Source organism: Melospiza georgiana, chromosome Z (assembly GCF_028018845.1).
Source record: "Melospiza georgiana isolate bMelGeo1 chromosome Z, bMelGeo1.pri, whole genome shotgun sequence".
Classification (NCBI taxonomy): domain Eukaryota; kingdom Metazoa; phylum Chordata; class Aves; order Passeriformes; family Passerellidae; genus Melospiza; species Melospiza georgiana.
Window position 1 is genome coordinate 32,687,464 of NC_080465.1, and position 21,067 is coordinate 32,708,530.

At 40.6% G+C, this 21,067-nt stretch overlaps 1 protein-coding gene across 2 annotated transcripts; it reads right to left on the reverse strand.

Moving 5' to 3' along the window:
- Positions 1 to 1,843: 1,843 nt before the first annotated feature.
- ACER2 (alkaline ceramidase 2) lies at positions 1,844 to 20,569 on the reverse strand. 2 transcript variants are annotated; one of them, XM_058043392.1, is made up of 7 exons: positions 20,462 to 20,526; positions 19,110 to 19,239; positions 14,665 to 14,779; positions 13,675 to 13,816; positions 9,810 to 9,947; positions 5,796 to 5,933; positions 1,844 to 5,098 (listed from the first exon to the last, which is right to left on the reverse strand). In XM_058043392.1, exons 2-7 carry the CDS (start codon positions 19,146 to 19,148, stop codon positions 4,912 to 4,914), a joined length of 759 nt encoding a protein of 252 aa, XP_057899375.1. In that variant the 5' UTR covers positions 19,149 to 19,239; positions 20,462 to 20,526; the 3' UTR covers positions 1,844 to 4,911. The 2 variants fall into 2 exon arrangements, with proteins under 2 accessions (XP_057899375.1, XP_057899374.1); XM_058043391.1 differs by lacking the exon at positions 19,110 to 19,239 and having other exon boundaries at positions 20,462 to 20,569.
- Positions 20,570 to 21,067: the final 498 nt, after the last annotated feature.

The window sequence follows — 21,067 nt, forward strand, 5'->3', positions numbered from 1 at the left end:
TGATTCCTGTCTTAAAGGCTTTTTTCAGAATGATTTTGGGTTTTTTCTTTTTAATGAGGTGATATGTTATTGTATTATATTTGGCTCCTTATCCACACTAGTCCTTCAGTTCTTGTACTAAGAACTTCTCCTTTCCTAGTTATTCTGCATTTGGCACTGTCAATAATAACTATACAGATTCAATACACTGTTTTTGGTTTTGGTTCTTGGGGTTTTTTTCACAATTCAGCCAACCACCTTTGAATTTCAGACTTCTTTCTCAAGGTATCCACAAATATTCCAAGACTTTATCAGCAACTTTTAGTGTGTACTGCTAAGCAATTAACAGAAGGTGACCCAAGAAGGACTCTACTGAAGTCCACTTTGTACCTTTTTCTTATTTTATCATGGATCATCTAGGACAGCTCAGGAACAGCTATTCAAACAATTTTACATAAATTCACAGACAGAACTTCTATCAAAAACAGATTTTCTAGCACTTTCATATTAATGTCCTGTCAAACCATGCTAAAATGCTTATGTGTCAAAATCTAACAGTTCAGTTTCTTCTATAGCCACATGGACAGAAAATACCCCGTTGTAGAAAAAAACTAAATTAGGTAGACACAACTTGTTTTTAACCAACACCTACTCATCTCCTCACTACATACTGGAAGTTTACAAACAGGTTTTTGTGGTTTCTGAGTTTGTGACATGGAAGTCACCTCCTTCAAAGTGCAGTCTTTCTCAGCTTGCACTGTGACAGCCTGGAGCACAGTAATACAAGACATTGCCAACCAACCTCTTGATGGAGTTTCTGCCTTGTAAGTTTGGAGCAAAATGTTGATCTCTGTGTGTTACACAAGAAAGTAATTCCTCTATCCCTGGAACAGAAGCATGTGAAATTCCTTCCATGTGTAAAGAGCTCCAGATGCTGTAGCTGGTACAAACTACAGGAAAAGCAAATCCAGAACCTGAGCACTGCTTAGATTTCCTTCCTGGGTAAATTGTCTATTATTTTAACAATAGCTTGTCTCAGAGGCCTGGCTTTTTTACCTGACCATCTTTTGCACAGTTAGTAGAAAATTACCTGCAAGACTCTTGCCTTTGTCAGATTTGGACAAAATAAGCATGGAGCTCTGAAGCTGTCAGGGAAGTGTAGTGGTATGATGATGTTCCTCTTGTCTCCATGGGAAACCATGTCCATAAATTCCACATAAGAGCAGACTAAATGACACAACAATGTATGAACCAACCCACCAGCTGTTTTTGAATTTTTAGCAGCTACAGACATTAATTCTGAGTGAGTAACATTCTTGAATTACAGCTATGCTTTCACACAACAGTTATTTCTAGCTTGATTATAATTGCTTATGAGGACCATGAATGTCTCAAAAATGGTCTTTTAAATGATGTGAGAGGAACCATGGTAAAAGGGAAGCAGGAGGGGAAGGGAGGGGCAAGGCTACCATGTAGCCACAACCTCACTCCCTTAAATTCAAAGTTCAGTCTTAGGTAACACTGAAGATCCCCACTTTGTTCTCCCAGATGTACACACTCTGACCCAGTTTTGTCTATTTGTGGAAATACAGGCCACTCATTTTTAACCATTTATTGCTACTTGTCTTCATTGATTCACAGGCTTGCTGTTTTCAAATAGTTGTACTAGTTGCAAAAAACCGTTTGATACACAAAGAAATCACTATTTCACTAATTAATGATCGTCTATCTAATGCAGTCTCCCCCTTCCTCACTGAGTCAGAATTGCTGATAACTGTAAGGAAACAATTATCCTTTTATTTTAAGGCATTATACTGGCAGCTACATTCTTCTCCACAAACACGATGCCTGAAAAAGCAAACAATATTTGCTCCAAATACAGTTTAATGTTGCAAAGTATTACATGTTTTCCACAAACATTTAGTATACAGACTTAAATGGAGAAGGAAGAAACTCCCAATCCTACACCAGTCCTTACACAGTACTTCTTGAGTTGTTAATGACTGCAAATTGGGTGTTTGCTACCACTGAAAACTAACCATCCTTTTGTAAAAAAACCTAAGTTCAACATTCAAGGAATGATGGATATCACATGTCAATATTTACAATACTGTGTTGAGTGTATTACATCCCACAAAACAGACTAAAATACCACCTGAAGCTAAACACCAGGAACTACTCACCTCCTGCTGGCAGGGGAAGAAAACATTCTGGGCATTTAAAACCTGCAGGTGCATATAAATCACTTTATACTGCAATGTAATACAGCTCCTTGTGCACTCTCTATCAATCTGTACAATCCAGTGCACAAACCCTTCTGTATGTCAACCATATACTTGAGTACTAATATTATTGTGTAGGTGCAATCTGTAAAATTGTGAATCTTGTAAAAATTGTATGTTTTTTATTTTTTGAAATAAGTGTAGTTATGTAGTTTCAGTTATATACGCTAATACTAATTAAATGTAAAGTGTGATAGCTAAATAGATGATAGCTAAATCGGAAAGTGGTGAGCTGCTGCTACAGAAAAATACTCCAACCAATTCTACAGTTAAACTTTGAACAACACATAGTGGCCTTTGTTCACAAAATCTCCCATAAAGGATAAAAAGGCTAGATAATAAAAATACAGAAGGTTATTCTTGGCCTGTTATCTGATTTATTTACTTCTTCAATAGCTGAATGCCCTACAGAGATTTTTTTTAAATTACAAAATTACTTCTTTGTGAGTAGTCAGACCCTGCAGAGTAGAAGACAGCAACTGACAGCAGATTAACTAGAGCCCTTTGAGTCAGAGGTTGCTTTCAAGCAAAATATTAAGTAGAAAGGCTCAAATTTTTTGAATAGTACGCTATGTCTGCAGTTATTAGGTTCTCAAGCAATACTGAAAAAACAACTCACTTACCATAACATAATAATTTAGCAAACACTATCAAAAAGTCTTACTCAAAGTAGGACCATGTTAGGCATCAGAAAACTTAGCTGGGTTCCAGCCAGCACCCTACCTGTATAAGGATCTAATAATAGAACTTTTAATACCTGAGAAGTGTTTGAAGCTGAGCATTTTGTAATTGGGGGAGAGGAAGGAAAAGGAAAAAATAGCTGTGTTTGAAAGAGTAACAAACATCACTACATACATTTTTATAAATAGGTTTCATACAAAAATTGTATCACCTTGTGTCAAAAAAAAGATATTTCAAATCTACTACCAAGTGGTATAAATATGAACTGTTCCATTAGAAAAATTTTATGGTGCTTTTATGATTTTGCAGTCATCTACTGCAGTAGTCTACTCATCTATTTTGAAGGTCTCATGAAAAAAAACGTCTTATCTCCCACTAACAATTTGCTTCAAGAGTAAGCATACACCTTACTTCTTGCTTTCTAAGCATAAATTTTAATACAAAAGTTTTAAAGGTTTCAAAATGCTTGAAAATTAATTCAGCCCAAAGTTCTTGCTAAAAGTAACTTTCATAAAGATGACACAGCATAGAATACATTTTTGCATTGATAAAAAACAAAACATAAGACGTGTAAACAAAAGAGAAAACCATATTTCATGGTCTAATGCTAAAAAAGGAAATAACACATTAATAGAAGTGTACATTCAAAGCCTTAACCCACTTAGAGTTTTGATATCGGAGTTCTGAGGAATGTGAATAGACCCTTTTTTCTCCAAAACTGCAGGTATTAGCAGCTACAATTGCTCATACTTGAAAAACATGCCTAACTTTGCACCATTTTTTTAAATAGGCCTTGTATTAATTGCTTGCAAGAACTATAGCCATTCCTGAACCTCAACACTAATAATCTTAAAACTAAATGGACCTAGATACCCCTTATCTTTACAAAATGGACTGAAAAAACCTGGAAAATCCCAATCTTTTGCAAGAATGCAAGATTCAATATTACATCTCACAGCTCACTGAAATGTAGGTCTTCAGCTTGGTTTTTAAGCAGTTATCTACTTTTTTCCTAAGTATAACTAGCAGAGCTCTGGACTATTTTTGACATCACTTGGAATGCATTGGTGAGAAGTCAGCTCTTAAATTAGATGTGCAGCTAGGCATCTAGGAGTCTTTATAGTTTAATCACACTGTCAGTCAATGCTGACCTGAGATCATACTGAAGGTAATTTTCACACTTCAATGTGAGAACTTCAATGCCAAATTCAAGACCAAACATGTCTCAAGAGGTAGAGAGGGATTCTGTGACATTTCTGCAAGAAAATATGCAGCATACAAGTATTCACAGGACAGTGGAAATACAATAAAATCCTCAAACTACTACATAGTTTTAGGGACTTCTGTTAGCTCCCTCTGCATTTACACTGCCTAATTGCACTTACATAGAAATCCAGCTGCAAACACTCATCTCCTGCTGTACTTGAGGAAGCAACCATGCATTCTGTGATCCAAAGTGATGCACAGCCTGGCTTCCACACAGCCTGGGTACACCAGGCTGGGAATAGCATGGGCTTCGAGCACACTCTTGTGGCCATGTGTAAGTGCAGCAAAATCAGAGCTAAGAAGGACACAGGATGGCACGTAGGCATCTTGGACTGCCTTCTTTCGCAAAGGAAGTTACAAAAGAAGTGGATCAAGCACCAAAGGTGACCTACTACAAAAAGATCATTCTTTGACCCTGGTATTTGAAAAGAGCTTTTATCAAGAGAAATGCTACATCAAAAACACAGTGCAAAAAACAAAGAAGCCATTTTGTTACTTTAGTGTTCAAGTGCCCCCATGTTCCTGCTTCCTCTCTTTTCTTCAGAGAGGAATGAACACACTTCCCTCCTCTTCCTATGACACTTGAAGTACTGCCTATCTTAGGAAGAAAAGAAAATACAACACTAGTAATTTATCATTATATAAATATTCTCTGTGCTGGAATATAAGTTGAAAATCCATCCCCATTCCATGGCCTCCAACTTCATGCAATCTTCACAGATGTTCTTTTGTGTGCGCAGAGGAGCGTGACGTAGGGAACTCCAATGAACGCCCACCTTTCACTGGGCCAGAACTTTATGACAGGGCCCTGCTCAGGGATCTCGGAGGCAGCATCAAAGTAAGCAAAGCAGACACATCCTAGATATGCCGCAAGGCAAATCAAAATGTGCCTGAGAACAGCCACCCACACACCAAGATAGGACAAAAAAAAGGAAAGAAAAAAATAATCAGTAACATAAATTCAGTAAAGTAATCAACTGTATCACCATACTTTAAAATCAGTCAGTCCTTCAGCATCTTCTCACAAGCCCCACACAGGATTGCTGTCTGTCCTTTGCATGGAGGCAAATAATATTTGGAAAGGAAAACCACAAAACTGTAGTTTATCCCTGGTCTAAACGGGCTCACTTTTTTGGCTTCTCTTCACCTGTCATATTTGTGCAGAAATGCTGAGATATGGCACCTCAAGTAAGTAACCATGATTTGCTGGGTGGTAAAAGAGAAAGGGCATCAATGCCCTTTACTGCTTCTCCACTTCACCATCATTAATTAATCACTAATCCTCATTCATCATGAGGATTACCATCATCATCTATGGCAGTTTAAGTTTTCATAGTCACAGCTATGGTTTTTAGTAACCAGTATGGCATGGAATTCAGTTACAATTAATGAACGTAGTGGCTTAAGAATACAACCAGGCCTAAATCTGCCACTCTGAATAGCACAAGACTTGTTCTGGGCTTATAAAATCTTACTATATATTCTGTCTAGAGCTAACCAGAAATAGCCACAAGCAGCACAGAAGGGTAATGTGGTGAGAATGGATCATATTTGAATCAAATTCTGGACTTTATACACACCACTTACCATACACAGTGCAAATAGGGAAAGTTAAATGAGGACCAGATCTCACAAAACGCTTTGTCACTGATCCAGCAGAAAAGAGCTAGCATCCACCAAAGACCTGAAAAGAGACCCAGTTTGTATACACGCAGGTTTTCACACCTAAGGAGAAAAACATATATAAATATTTATAAAACAATGTCAGACATGCATCATTAAAATGATTCCACCATAAATGTACTTAAAATTTATCTCCATTTACAGTCTGGCTCTGATGCAAGGCAGAGATGAGGTAACAAAACAAGCCTTTTTATCAGTAGCTGTGTTTTAAGACACGTTATTGTCTTAAATACCAGTGTATCAATAGTCAGCAAACATCAAATTATTCCTATACCTAGGAAGGGGTGTAACTAGTGATTAGTTACATATGCTGTTCATTAACCACCAGCCATGCAGCAAATGCTCAGATTTGCTCGTATTTGTTAGTGTAAAAAGACTTCTGTTAATGCTAAGGCATTTATATTCTTCAGTGAGAGGTACTACTGTTCCTAACAGCATTAAACCATGAACCTAAGCAGATAGGCACATGAATCAATTTTGTTTTTCTGATGGATAAAACCAGACTACTGAGATGGAGTACTTGTGTGCTCTGACAAAGGAAAGGGTGTGTGTATTGAGAATGAGGGTTTCCTGGACATATCTGAAGGAGATAAACACATGCAACTGCATCCCTTTTAAGAGGGTTTGAGGGTTAAGAGGGATAAGAGGTTTGGCCTCACACTTAAGGTCTTTTAGTCAGGACCTGACTACCTGAATTCCAAGAGGAAAAGGCAATTAATCTGTGTGGTTCAAAGAATTCAAGGCTGCAAAGGAAAACTGGAGACTTACTTACCCAGTACGAGATCAGCCATAGCAAAGGTACAGACTGTAAAGACAGGTTTGCTCAGTGCCACTATCACATACTACTATAAAAATTACTTTTATAAACTTAAGACAATATTGTAGAGTGCTCTGCAAAGGACTACCTTAAGGTGGAAAGATCACAATGAGAAGAGCACAGCCTGCTGATCTCTGTAATACCCCTGGGTTTTCTGAGATCAGCCATCATGGAGTTTTCAGTTTCTGCAGTAACTGTGCTTCAGATGGGTGAGGACATGCTTGCTGACGAAGCAGGAGACTGCTTCTACTACAATGAAGAGACGTAATGCAAATACCACCTGGACATGTAGCCTTTCTTTTATTTCTCAACAGACATGGATACTGATAAGAACTAAAATAGGACTTGTTAGCTGAGGGTCTAAAAGACATATTCATGCTGCCCTTATCCTATCCTACTCTATTCTGAAAGATAATGGATCCCACAAATCTTCTGCTTCCATTTCCCTTTCATCTACACTGCACAATGTTCTCTGCTTAACAAAACAGTTATTCAAATTTCAGTATTTCTGCAAACATTTGTGAGATCCAGTAATTTGCTATTTATTTAAATACATACTTCCAGCAGCATTATCTTCTGATATCTTGAAACCCACAAAAAAGCATTACAGCTTTTCTTCAAACCAGTGCAATGTTGATTAATTGAATTTCACACAGATATCTCCCTTTCTATCCTAAGGAATATTTAAACTTTTAACTAGCTTAACCTTTTAGTCAAGGGAATAAAGAAACCAGTAGTAATGAAGCAAGGCTCCCCCCAGAGTCAGATTTCTAGTAGAAGAATCAAATAATAATGGTCAGACCAGAAGCTACGGTAAACTTCACTACTCAAGGCTCAGAAGTCAGCTGAGCAACAATATTCTAGCAACCATCTGCACATGGAGGACATTATCTCCCTAAACAGTTACTAATTTGATGACATTATAATCTCAATGGCTCGGACTAGGAAAATCAAAGGATATACATCCACCTTTCCACTGATTTCACCTTCTAGTGCAGCTTTTTCTTTTTAGATACACAGGAAAGAACTTGTTGTGACAGAAATGAGAATAAAGTTTAACAATTTCTTTGTCTTTCAAGGACACTTGACTACCTTTCACCCTTTTGATCACCTCCTACCCACAATACTTCCCAGCCATACACTCGACCTTACCAGGTCGACATCTAAGACCTTCATGCTCTTTTGCGACAATATTATCTTCTCACCAAAGACAAACATAAAGCAAAAAAAAATTCGTTTGGAAACTCAGTAGTTTTGATTCCCCAGAATTCTGTACAAAATTGACACAGCCTAGAATAGGAATAACAACAAGGAGTTGTGGCCTAAAATACCAAAAACTTCAGCATGGAACAGAAGCAATTTTTCTTCCCCAAATATCTATTTTACAGAAAAATTTCCACTGCAGCCTGCCAGACTTGGATGTGAAGTTCCCTCCTGGCTATGGTAGCACAGAATAGAAAAATAGCAAATCTTTTCAATAATGGTTAGATTAATTTTCCTCCTGCAGAAGGGGATGAGATGACTCCTGACCTCCCAGTTTACAAGAATGTAACCCTTTAAATTTCAAAAGGATCAGCACAGCTTAAAAGAAAAGTTTTATTTGTCTTTTGCACTTAAAAATTCATCCACAAATATCAGTAGTATTAAACCATTCCAATGCACAGCCAGAGAAGGTCCTATGTCACTTCTAGCCCCTTTTTATCCACCAATTGGAAAATAAGGTCAATCTCTGTCCTTAATTTTCTCCCTGAAAAAAGCATGACCAGGAAACTCCAGACATTTTAGTAATATATGACTGTCTTGGGGTGGCTTTGTGATGCTAGATTTCCTCCCAAACCCAAAGGATAATGACCCTGCAGAAAGAGTTTTAAAAAAACAAATACTTATAGGCATACCAATTCCTAGATGTGAAACAACAGTACTCAAACTTAGGAGACACTAACTTGTCCTTTCAAGTTTCTCAGGAGCTCATGCCTGGAAAACGGATACGGAACTGACAGAGAATTCACAGATTATCCCATGCCACAACCAGATGTCCCTCTGCCCTGTCAGTAGTTCTTTGTGCCATAATCAAAATGAGACACCACCAATATTGTTCCACTACTGACCTTGTCCACAACTAACTTGTGCGCTGTTTCCAAGTGTCTTTTACCAAAGAAATACACAGAAGGATGCCTCAAGAGAAACGACTCATGAACACCTTTACAAAACATTGTTTGGAGAGGCTTCCATTCTATAGCAGTGGCAGATCATTACAGGGTAATGTAGCAAACAGAAAAGTCTCTATTCTAACAGACACAATTAGAATGAAGACATCTTGTTCTAACTCATTTTGATGGACATATGCAACATATAAGAACAAGTGTAAGTTGTAAAATTTTTCTCAGACAATGGAGCAGAGGTGAAAAAAAAAGTTCAAATGCTAGTACTCCTCTGGTCCTTTTTGCAGTGGGTGAAGAGATGGAAAAAAGGTCTCTGGACAGCTGCTGGTATCACTATAACAGAACAACTCTCTAAAATGTGGAAATCAGTCTCAGGTTCTTCTCTATTTGCATTCTGGTTTTATGATTTCTACAGCCTTGACTGACACCTATCCTCCAAAATGTAGTGATTAACCTTCTCTTTGTAACTCTGACTCCATCACATTATTCATATCAGATGAGACTCACAGTACAACTTTGGGAGCTGGAAAAACTTCCACATGTGCTTGGGCCTTTCTCCCACTAGCATCCAAACTGCAACCATGCCACCACCTCACCCTTATGCACATTATATAGTAAAAATGCTGTTCATAAAACAAAACCCAGGCCCTAATTTCACAATGAATAAACAAATTTGAGTTAAATCAGGTTGCAGCAAGAGCTATGTTGCAAGAACACACAGAAAATATCTGACCGACTACGAAGTCCTAGGGAAAAGAAATCCTTGTCAAAAAATGTCTGAACTGCCAAGAAAATTTATACTAGATTTGCTCTTGCTTGTGGTAGAAGCATTTCTGATCTGCTGTGACATGCACTGAAGCCAGATATAGTGTATCACCTCACAGTGTCCTAAGGATCTGAGAAGGCAATGCTGCCTGCATTCTGGAGAACTGCACTTACCTCTTCAACTCAGCAATGAGCAAAGCTGTGCAGGGAACTCCCAGCGTCATTAGCGAGATGTTGTTAATGGCAGGCTTAATGAAAGCCAGGCAGGTGGTAACTCCAGACAGGACACCCACAGCAGCTTTAAATCGGCTCCTGAGTAGAATTTATATGAGCAGAAAAACTTCTTTTAATTCAAAACTTTAAATTACTAAACTCAGAAATTTCAACATTATTAAAATAAGGTAACAAAACTGAGGTCTACCCCTGTACAGAGCACTGTACTTCTTTGAAAATGTTCTGTCTCATCATTCCTCAGGCTCTTAACATGGATTTTTAGGGTATTTTCTTATTGTTAATGCCTCAACTTCTACAGCTATGTCACAGCACTCTGAACATTCCTTTATCTCTTTAGAGCCTTCAAAGATACTGAAACTTACATGCTAAATTGGAACACTTCCTTAATCAAATTCAACAGTAGGTGAGAAATTCCCAGAATTTTTTATAAAACCAAGATTTGGTATATTCTTAGCAAACATGAAATCACTATTGCACCCTATGTAGACAGCCCGACAACTTTGAAATTAAATATATGTTAACTGTTGTTTAAACTCCAGATCTGCATTTCAAACAACCCATTCCAGTCTATGGCTGAAAAAGAGGCCTTTTAACTATTGGCCCATAGCTTTTTAAAATTGCTGTCCAAGAATGGCCTTCTATGTTTGAAGTAGGGTCTCAATATACTGGTACGGTACCATTCCATGGCCACAAGTGCTAGGCTCATTTCATTTGCCTTTTGCTTTAAAGGTTTTCATTCTGCTGGACAGCAACAAGTTATTTAAGTAGGAAGTTCTGATATGACATGAATGTCTCAATGAATAAATACATCACAAATTGATCATGACAGATAATAACATTTTCAGCAGTGAAAATTCAAAGTGTGATGAGGATGATCAAAGTGAACAGTACAGCGGTGAGCACATGATACACATAATACTAGAGGATTAGTCAGGCAAAGCAAAAAATTCGAAAGTATTGACCAAACCTGTTCTAGGTTAGGGCTTTGTCTTGGGTTACAATGTAAGGTGGGCATTCTATCACCACCAATAGAACCTTCTGATGAGCTGTTAATGGTCAGTTGTTTCCAACAGCTGCTCAATGCACACTCAGCCGAAAGCAGAGTCATCTCCGCTCATGGGCCATCAAGGACTCCCCAGAATGTGCCACAGAATTACATCATCCCACTGTGAGATATCCACCCTGGGGGGAGGTACCTAACATTCTTACCTGTATGTAATCTGGGACCTGGGCACCATGATACCACCAGAGGATTCCCAGTGGACAAGAGCTCTCAATGACCACCACTGGACCTCCAAAGAAGAACAAGACCTTTCTACAGGATCACCGCTTCGACAAGATCACATCCCTCACTCCAATGGGACAGCTGTCACCACCCTGACCAACGGGGTCATATTCTGACTTTGTCCGTTTAAGCCAGTGCTTCTGTACTATTGCCTTTATCGCACATTTTTCCTATTAAATTGTAATTCTTACTTGGAATCCCTCACAACATGTTTGTGTAGAGTTAATTCCTTTGGCTGGTTTGCCTTCAAACTAGCACAGGTTTGTTGCCCAGAGTGTCTGCATACTTCAGAAAGGATTCAAGACCTTCCCTAAAAAGTAACTGTTTTGACACATTCTCTGAGAAGTGAAAGGATATGATAGGATCTTTCATATCAGTATTTACAGTTTTAACACAAAGTTAAACAGAAACAGTATTTAACCCCAGAAGTGTTGTAATTCCTTTACAAACCAATAGTTTACCATACTTGTCCATACTGTGAACCTACCCTGCAATATCAGAAGACACTAATTGGCAAAATGTAACCTCTAGGAATCTGAGAGCTCATTTACAGAGTTTACATAAATTACACATAAATTTAGGACTCTGAATTCTTCACTTGAACTGAACATCTAAGAGTCACACCATAAACAAAGACACCAGTAAAGCTTGTTAAGTTGATGATGTTCTCTAACAACATTATACTGTAATATGCAGAAGGACTAAATTTACACCAATGCAAAAAAGCCATACAGAATCATAGAAGATGCTGAGCTGGAAGGGACCCAGCAGGATAACACCCCCAGTTCCTAGCCCTGCACAGCACCATCCCCAAGAGTCCCCCATATGCCTGAGAGCACTGTCCAAACGCTTCTTGAACTGTCAGGCTGGTGCTGTGACCACTTCCCTGGGGAACTGTTCCAGTGCCCAACCACACTCTTGGGTGACAAACCTTTTCCTGATATTCCACCTAAACCTCCCCTGACTCAGCTTCAGGACATTCCCTCAGGTCCTGTCACTGGTCACCACAGAAGGGAGACTGGCTCTTGCCCTCACTAAGGTGTTGAAGACTACAGTGAAGTCTCCCCTCAATCTTGTCTTCATCAAACTGAGCAGACCAAGTGACCTCAGCCACTTCTCACACAGCTTCCCCTCAAGGCCCTCCACCATCCTTGTTACCTCCTTTGGATGCTCTCTAATATTTTAATGTTTTTCTTATATTGCAGGTGCCCAAACCAGCCCCCAGCACGGGAGGTGAGGCTGCCCCAGCTCAGAGCAGAGCAGGACAATCCCCTCCCTTGCCCAGCTGTGATGCTGTGCCTGATGCACCCCAGGACAGGGTTGGACCTCCTGGCTGCCAGGGCACTGCTGACCCATGTTCAACTTGCCAGGACCCCCAGGTCCCTTTCCATGGCACTGCTTACAGCGTCTCATTCTCATACATTCAGCATTGCTCCATCCCAGAATCCAGCAATTTCTCTTGCTGAACTTCACCTGGTTGGTGATTGCTGTCATTTGTTGAGGCCTCTCTGCCCTCAGGGAATTTAACAGCTCCTCCCAATTTGGTGTGGTCATGAAACTTACTTAGTATTCCTTCCAGTCTTGTGTCAAAGTCCAAGTCATTTATGATGATGCTGAAGAGAAGTGGGCCACGCACACAGGCTGTATACAGTAATTATAGGTACACTGTACCCAGTGCAAGCTATTTTGAGGTATGGTCAGTCTAGGCACCAAACTTCTCTCCATACATTAGCAACTTCTAATCTGGCATATTGTCAAGAATAAACCAACCAACCAAAACCCCCAACAATCAAACAAACAAATAAAAAATTCATGCAGAGAGTAACACTGTATGAATGCAAAAGGCAACAGTCTTAGCAATCTTCAGAGAGAACAACACTGATGCTGCAAATCAAGCCTCTCCATTACCTCAACTTCTTTACTGCATAAAAGAGCAACACAATGGTTTTATTGTGGAGGGGGGCAAACCACAATCAAATGGTTTAAACTGGCTATAAAGTATTTTTTTATACCTGCAAGAAAAAAAAAAAAAACAACCCTTTACAACAATAGATTTCTAAAGAAACACTTAGCCTTTGAATACCGAAACACCATTTTTAATCACCATTTTAAAAATTCACATGAACATTAAGCCGACTTCCATAGGTTCACTTGTATATATCCTTCAGGACATACAAAAGGAAGAGTAAAGGATGGCTTCTCCTACATTAGCTGTAAGTTATATAAACTACCCATCATAAAAGTCTCCCTAGAATCAACAAGAAGAGACATTTCCAGAGGCAAGTCATCTAATCTAACCTGAAGTTACAGGACACAAATCCCACTACCAGCAACTGCTGACTCAGGAATTTTGAACAAAATGGGCTGAATAAGATATAAGCAACTGCAAGACAATGGAGAGAGAAAAATAGCAGTGACAGTGGTAAGATTGATAACTTGGTGCAATTATGTGCAGATTTAAGTGTTAGCACAGGAAGTTTCAAAAAACATGAAAGTGCATATGTACCATTGTATGATTACCTGTCATTGCGAAAAACTCTGGGCAGGTATCTCCTAGGGAACCACATGGCAAGAGCACACATCAGAACCCAGAGAATAGCCAGCTCATCCAGCATCTGGCCCAAGAAACTGAGGGTAGCATGAAAATAAACAGATCCAATTCCTGGACGAATGAATCAAGAGACAGTATTATCAACAGCTGCAGTACTGGAATAGACTGAAACACCCTGCTCACGCTCAGAATGTCACAGGAAATGGTAGCTACAGGAAATGGTCTACAAAAGGTTACAAAAAACACCAACTTTACTAAGAGGCAATCCAAGCTATCATACTCTTGCTAATCATGAAGAAAAAGTACATTACAAAAGTAGATTACAAAAGTAGCAGCTAAAAATGTAAGCTCCTACTAGAAAAGATGTGCCTGAAGAAACACCATGTGGAAAAGTATAAAGCAAAACCAATTAAAAAATAAATGCCAAATGCTGCTTTGGAATTTTCTCAATAGCACAAGAATGGGTAAGAAAAGAGAAAAAGCAGTAGTATCATGGATACTCTCTACCCATGATACTGATTTACATACAGGTGGAAAGTGTCACACTACCCCAGAGGGCTCAGATTATCCCCTTGAAGTGCCTCCAGGAATGAACAAAATTCAGAATCTCACATCTACATCTCTGGGCCTTCTCAGTACAAACCCTATTCCTCTCCTAAGTTGCACTGGCACTTCAGCTTTTATTTAAGCAATGAAAACCCAAACACAAGAAAAAAAAAGTATTCAAGGAAGGACTGGAAGGGAACAAAACTATTGTCAAATTTCCCATCAACCTCAGTTTGCAGAAGGCATTTTCCCTCCAGAAATTATGGCTGCTTTGGTTTTAAACAAATACAAGCAAATTCTTCCATAGATATCAGGACTGCTTTGTTTTAAAAAACAGTCAAGTACAAGCAGGAAAAACTGATGTCCTCTCTCAGCTCACACAGGAGTTGGCAAATACAGAGTAATCAACTTACCAACCACAACTAGCAGAATCCATATTAAATATATTCCACTGTTGAAGCAGATTGCGTATTGACGGAACAAGCACATACAAATGGGTGGTAAAATGAAAAACAAGATGTTGCTTATCTAGGAAAAAAAAACAAACAGTCTCACAAAGACAGAAAATAAAGAAATCTTAAATATCTTTAGGCGTTCTATAATACCATTTTGTCATTCAGTGAAGCCCCAGTTCAACAAATTATGACCCACTCTTTCTGCCTAAGCTGAGCTGTTTTTGCAAAAGCATTGATTTGTTTTGTTTAACATCATTAAATTAGTAGCAGTATAAAAACTTTCAACAATGTAAGATGTGGCTCTTCAAGTCACAACTCAAGTCAATTCCCAAAGGAGTTTCACTGAGAATATACATTCAAGACTGTGTACAAGATCAAGCTATTGAGGACCAGTGACCTGTCCTCTCACTGGCTATCAAGCCTACCATGGAAAAAGCACTAGAAGTACTGACACAAGACAGAGCTAGACAAGCTTTGTGGAAGTCAAATTATTGAGCAATAGTTATTGTCTGGGAAGGTCTGAAATACAATGCTAGGCTAAGAGTTAGAACCCTTTTTGTACAGGGTAAAGAATGCCTGGACCTTTAAGTCCTTTTACACTTCAATTTTTTTCCCCTTGGTTCTACACTACAGAACATGACTGAAAACTAGTTATAGGAAGGTGGAAAGGCTATAATTAGGACGACTGCAAGGTGGTCTAATTTTTTAATTCAATATGCTTGATTTGAATAGAGACATGTTTTCTGTTTTTTCTTGCTTACAAACAATCTAAAGCATGATTCTGTAAATACTGGATACAGTTTACTATCAATTAGCAGGAACTGTCATTGTAGTAGTGATCACTTGGTTCTTCCCGGGAGCTGCCAGTGCCGAGAGCCAGCGACGGCACAGTAATTGAGCAGTTATGAAAAGACTCTATTGCTGCTTCACAATGGGCCAAAGGACAGGAGGAGTCTCCAGCCTCAGTTTTCTCATGTTTGCCTGCTGAGCCCAAGCACAACAGAATATCACCTGTGACAAAACTGCTCTGAAGCTGATGTAGAAAATAACTCTCGGTCAAAAAAATCCTTTGGGACAGATTGCCTCTTCACAGGTTACAAACTTGTACCAACAATAATGAAAATTTAGTGGAGAACTAGTTAAAGAATAACATCAGAATTTTTTCATTCACCTACTGTTGTCAACCTCTTAACACAGTCTGAGAAAAGATTTTAAGAGGCAGATCAAGTTGTTTAAACTCATGTAAAGCAACCTACACATTCAACAAAACATGTTCACGTGAGAAACTTTCATACACAAAACACCCCACTCGGTCTCCATGCAGCAGAGACTGCCAGCAAAGTTGAGAATACCATCATGGACCAGGATCCCAGTGCATGATGTCCTGGCACATACACAGAACAGGAAGACTTCCCTCACTCCAAAGCAGGTAGAAAGCATATACAGTGACAGCAGGGATGATGGAATATGAATGAGTCCTCTGGGCGCCTGGGAGTGCCCTATGCTTTTTAGGCTTTTACACACAGTTAGGCTGAAGGGAGGTGTCAAGGGGCAAAAATAGGTGGTTATAAACCAAGTGGTTTGGAAGAAAACTTTTCCATCTCTACAGTTGAAACTGACCACCGTCTATCAAAATTTGGCTAGAAAGTCCTTATTCCAACTAGGAACAAGATGATAAAGGACACACTAGATATACTCACCACAAGCGTAGCAATGTAGATTTATGCAAGTGATTAGCCAACAAGGGAGCAGTTATGTGTTATGGTAGTGCTCCTCTGGGAATGAACTCCCACTCATGCTAAGGTCCTGCCTGCAAATGCAAGAAATCCCTTGCAAACTGGAGCCTGAGCATGACTTGTACTCTTTGCAGTGGTCATCAGGAGGATTTCCTAACATCTCAGAAGCTGATATAATTGTAGTACTAAAAAATATTAAAGTATGGCTTCAGAAAGTATGAGCATTTTTTAATATTAATACATAATATTATTATTAATGGCCTTCATGATTTGGTAACGTACAATTCAAATACTTTGATAATTAAAATAAGTGCAAATATTTACATCAGTAGTCCAGAAGATTTCCTTTGGCATCTGCAAAAGGCAATGATTAGATGTTACAGTTATGAAAAACAGGCAAGCAGTCCTGCAGTAACAGTGCATTCTTTTGGCTTCATACAATTCTGGACCTTTAGTATTAACTTTCAGCTAATTAATTATATAATCGAAATTCAGGACATAAGCCTATAGGACAGAGAGAATAGGCTTGCTTAGATCATGATCATACATCTTCACTCACATCTGGCCACTGTCTTGGCACAGATGCTTCCTGCAGTCCTCATGTATTTGTCACTACTGATTACATCTCCCAGAGAGTAGCTGCAGAATTCAACTACCACAGAAAAACCTACTGCACCATGTCCTTCTGAGCAGAAAGTAAGACTGGACTAAAGTAGCTGCCAGTAACATCAGAGGGTGTGTATTCTCCACATTCTGGTACCTAAACATGACATTCACATACACTATAACTCTTCTGTGGTAAAAAAGGATGTGGTGGGGAGAGTACAAATACTCTCTCACACTCTTAAGACTACCTCATAACTTTTTATAACTTTTATTTCCATGCCACCGGGGAGCAAAAGAAGAAGAATAAAATCCTCGCAATTCCCTCAGTAAATGGAAATTACAAGTACAACTAAATGCAACATATTGAATTGCTAGATACGGACTCTCCCAGGAAAAAATACTGTTTTCAGGTATTTAAAACATAAATTTTATTTTGTAAATACCTCTTCACAGGAAAAATTGTTTTGATCATTTGGAGACTTTTGTTATGGTGTGGAGTAGGGTTACACTGCATCAGAACACATTACTTTATTAATTTCAGAAAGAAAAAAATAGAAAAAAATGTACTGTTTTTATAACTATTCTTTCAATTTGAGCTACAGAGTGTTTTGTGGCCTCACTTCAGCTAGACAAAAATCATGTTAAGTCTAGCTTGTGTATGTTTTAAAAAATTAGTTTGATCAACTTTTACAAAACTTCCAAACAGTTTTCTCCTACAGATTTAATTCTCTTGAACGCTTTTTGTTTTCTGTTTAAGCCCCACCAGAGCACATAATTAATTTTTTAAAAAATACATAAGCAGCAGATAAGCTGTTCCAGTTTGTGCTTACATGAATATTGCATGAGACCTCAACCACAACTCTGACCTCAGCCATGGCAATTTAAAATGCGGATTAGCAAGGTTTTAATCTAAAGCTTAATGACCCAGATGCCAGAGTCAGGTCTGCTGAAGAGAGCTTCCTGGAACTTCAAGGGAGTTTGAATCAGTCAGAACAAACCCACCCTAGAAGGAATATAACTTAGGTGCTACCTAAGGTACTTTTTAGAGTAGGGCCAAAACTTCGTAACTGTCCTGTAAGCATCTGGTTTTTTGAGGACACAGTTGCACAATCCCATCAATCCACTGCAACACACTGTTTTAATTAACAGAAGTTGCTAACAGAGAAATCAAGCCATAACAATAACTTGGTATTGCTGAAGAGAGCCTAAACATGACTAGGCTCAACACTGCCTCTTGTTCTCCTCCTCTTTCAGCAAACAGCTTACTGATTTGTATACAGCTGCCACAACACAGCAGGCTCCAGGGCAAACTTTCTTCTGTGTCTGTCCACCTGTCTGACACAAGTGCAGCTTCTAGCATTTTGGTAAGCTTCTATACTACTGCTAGTCAGCTCAGTACAGTGTTGTGATTTAATCCCCCAGCAACTACACACTGCCCAGCTGCTTGTTCACTCTCTTCAGAGCAGGATGGAGAAAATCAGAAGGGTAAATATGAAAAAACTTGTGGGGGTTGAGATAAGAACAGTCCAATAGGGAAAATATAAGCTCCTCACACAAACAAAGTGAAATAAGGAATTCATCCAGCACTCCCCATGTATAGGCAGGTGTTCTCCATCCCCAGCAAAGCAGGGCCCCTATCACACATAACAGTGATTTGGGAAGAGAAATGGCCTAAAGGCACAAACTGCTTCCTTCTCCTTCTTCCAGCTCTACACGCTGATCATGATGCCATATGGCCTGAAAAATCCACCGAGTCAGTTGGAATCAGCTGTCCCAGCTGTGTCCCCTCCAAATGCTTTCTGCACCCCCAGCCCACTCACTTGCTGGTTGGGTGAGATGAGGAGCAGAAAAGGCCTGAGTAAGCCCTGCTCAGAAGTAATGAAAACATGCCTGAGTTACCAACCCTGTTTCCAGCAGAAAACATACCCCCATACCAGGGCCTATAGCGAAAATTCACTCTACCCCAGACTGAAGCAGCGCATACAGTAGAAGGAAACCCATCCCCCTGCATAGCTGGCTACAAAACACATTTGCTGTCTTCAATATCTTGTTTATCCTGACCTTTTCCTCCCTTTGTTTTTGGTTCTTGCACAGTGACATCAGACACACAAAAAAAGCCGACAGTTTCCCTCACACACCCTCAAAATTCTTCAGTGGCATGGACCAGCCACCGTCTTTGGGACTTTGGCAGCTAAGAACAAGAAGAAAACAAGTTAGCAATGTACACAGTGCACCATGGAATTAATTACTTGCTCTGCATGTACAGTCTCCCGGGATACACACTCCATCCGGGGAAGTCAGACACCGATTTCTTCCACTATGTTCTGGCAGTCAAAGAGATGTGGCTTGAAAGGGGAACAGAGTTCAGACAAGGATGGAATTTGGGAAAAAAAAACCAAAAAAAAACCAAAAACCTGCTCACTTTAAAGTACAAGAGACAAAGGCAGTAGCTCCAGCTCCTCATTTGTGCACACACTGCCTCCTATAGAACAGAAAACAAACAGCATTTGCATGTTTGCCCCTGGACAGGTGATTCTCATGGAAGGGCAAACCACCCAAAAGCCCAATGGATTATCTTATTCTAGTGGATCTTTCACTGCCATTCTTTACATCAACAGGATGTCAGGAGCACTTCTCTCTTTCCAAGGTATGTGGTAAAAGGCAATCTGGCTCTGCTGCTCTGGCTGCTTTTATAAGTTCTCTCCAGCAGCTGAGAGGTATTGGGAATGTGTGAGAGGACTCAGGGGTAAACTATGACTAACTGGAAAGAAGCAACAATGACATTATTCCTCTTTCCTCTCTTCCATACTCCAGCTGCTCTCTGAAACAGGTATCTCTGTTGCTTCCAGAAATCCCCTCCTGACTTCATCCTGCAACCTAAAGGCAAACTCTCCATGAAACCTTTGCCTTCTTGGAGTCAAACAAGTCTAGGAGAAACCTAGTTTTGCCTCCAAACACCAAGGTACATTTTAATCTTGACCCATCACTGCTGTGCATGCCCATCAAGGTGCTGACACCTGTTTGCGTGAACGGGTGATAGACCAGGGCAATCTAGCACCAAAAACTTGGTGCTTGGCCACCACAAGTCTCAACAGAGACGAGGACAGGCCTGCTACACACTACTTACCGGCAGCAGCATGACTAGAAAATCTCCCTGTTTTATACCTGAGAAACTAGGAAAAATTTCCTTAATTTTAGGCGTGCCAGCGACCGGAGAAGAAAAAGAAGTCGAAAGGCATAGAAAGGCATGCTACAATCCCAGGAAAACTCCGCAGGAGACGAAGCTGGCAGGCAGCAGGAGCGCCCCGGGCTGCAGCGGGTCCTGCACGCCGCCGCACGCTCGCCCACCCGCAGCCGCCGCCGCCGAGGCGGCCGCCGCTCCCGCTCCGCCGGGCACCGCCGCCGCCACCCACCGTGTTGTAGAACTCGGCGATGGCAGGCACGATGGTGTAGTTGTCCTCACACCAGTCCACCTCCGAGCTGCCGGCCCGCAGCGGGTCCCACCACAGCAGCGCGCCCATCGCGCCCGCCCGACGGCCGCTCCGGCCCTGCCCTGCCGCGCCGTGCCCGGCAGCGCCGCGGGGCGGGGACCGCGCTGCCGCCCGCGCCTCTCTCCGCCGCCCGCGAAAAGGGCGGAGCGGGGCGGGGCGGGGCGGGCCCGGGCCGGCCCTCCGCGGGCAGAGGCGGCGGGGCCCCGTTCCGGTTGGGTTTCCCGAGCCTGTGCCGAAGGTGCCGGCCGGTGCGAGCGGTGGTTCCTCGCTCCCCGGCGGCTTTGAGCAGCCAGCTGCTCCACATGAGCATGCCCGCTGCCCTTGCACGCCTAGAGATATCTCACACAGAATCACAAAATTGTTACGTGTGGAATGGATCCCTGGAGAGGATCCAGTCCAACCTCTCTCCCAAGGGAGGGTCACCGAAAGTAGGTGACACAGGAAAACGTCCAGGTGGGTTTTGAGTGTCTCCAAACAGGGAGACTCCACAACCTCCCCAGGGAGCTGTTCCAGTGCTCTGCCAGCCTC

What these genes read in the sequence shown, in the direction of transcription:
- ACER2 (XM_058043391.1), bottom strand. Translation starts at nt 20,569, where the DNA reads ATGGGCGCGCTGCTGTGGTGGGACCCGCTGCGGGCCGGCAGCTCGGAG. An exon ending in TCGCCGAGTTCTACAACACG is followed by an intron (nt 14,780 to 20,461) that starts GTGGGTGGCGGC and finishes TTTTTTTCCTAG; the next exon opens with ATAAGCAACATCTTGTTTTT. An exon ending in CCCTATTTGCACTGTGTATG is followed by an intron (nt 5,099 to 5,795) that starts GTAAGTGGTGTG and finishes GGCTGTTCTCAG; the next exon opens with GCACATTTTGATTTGCCTTG.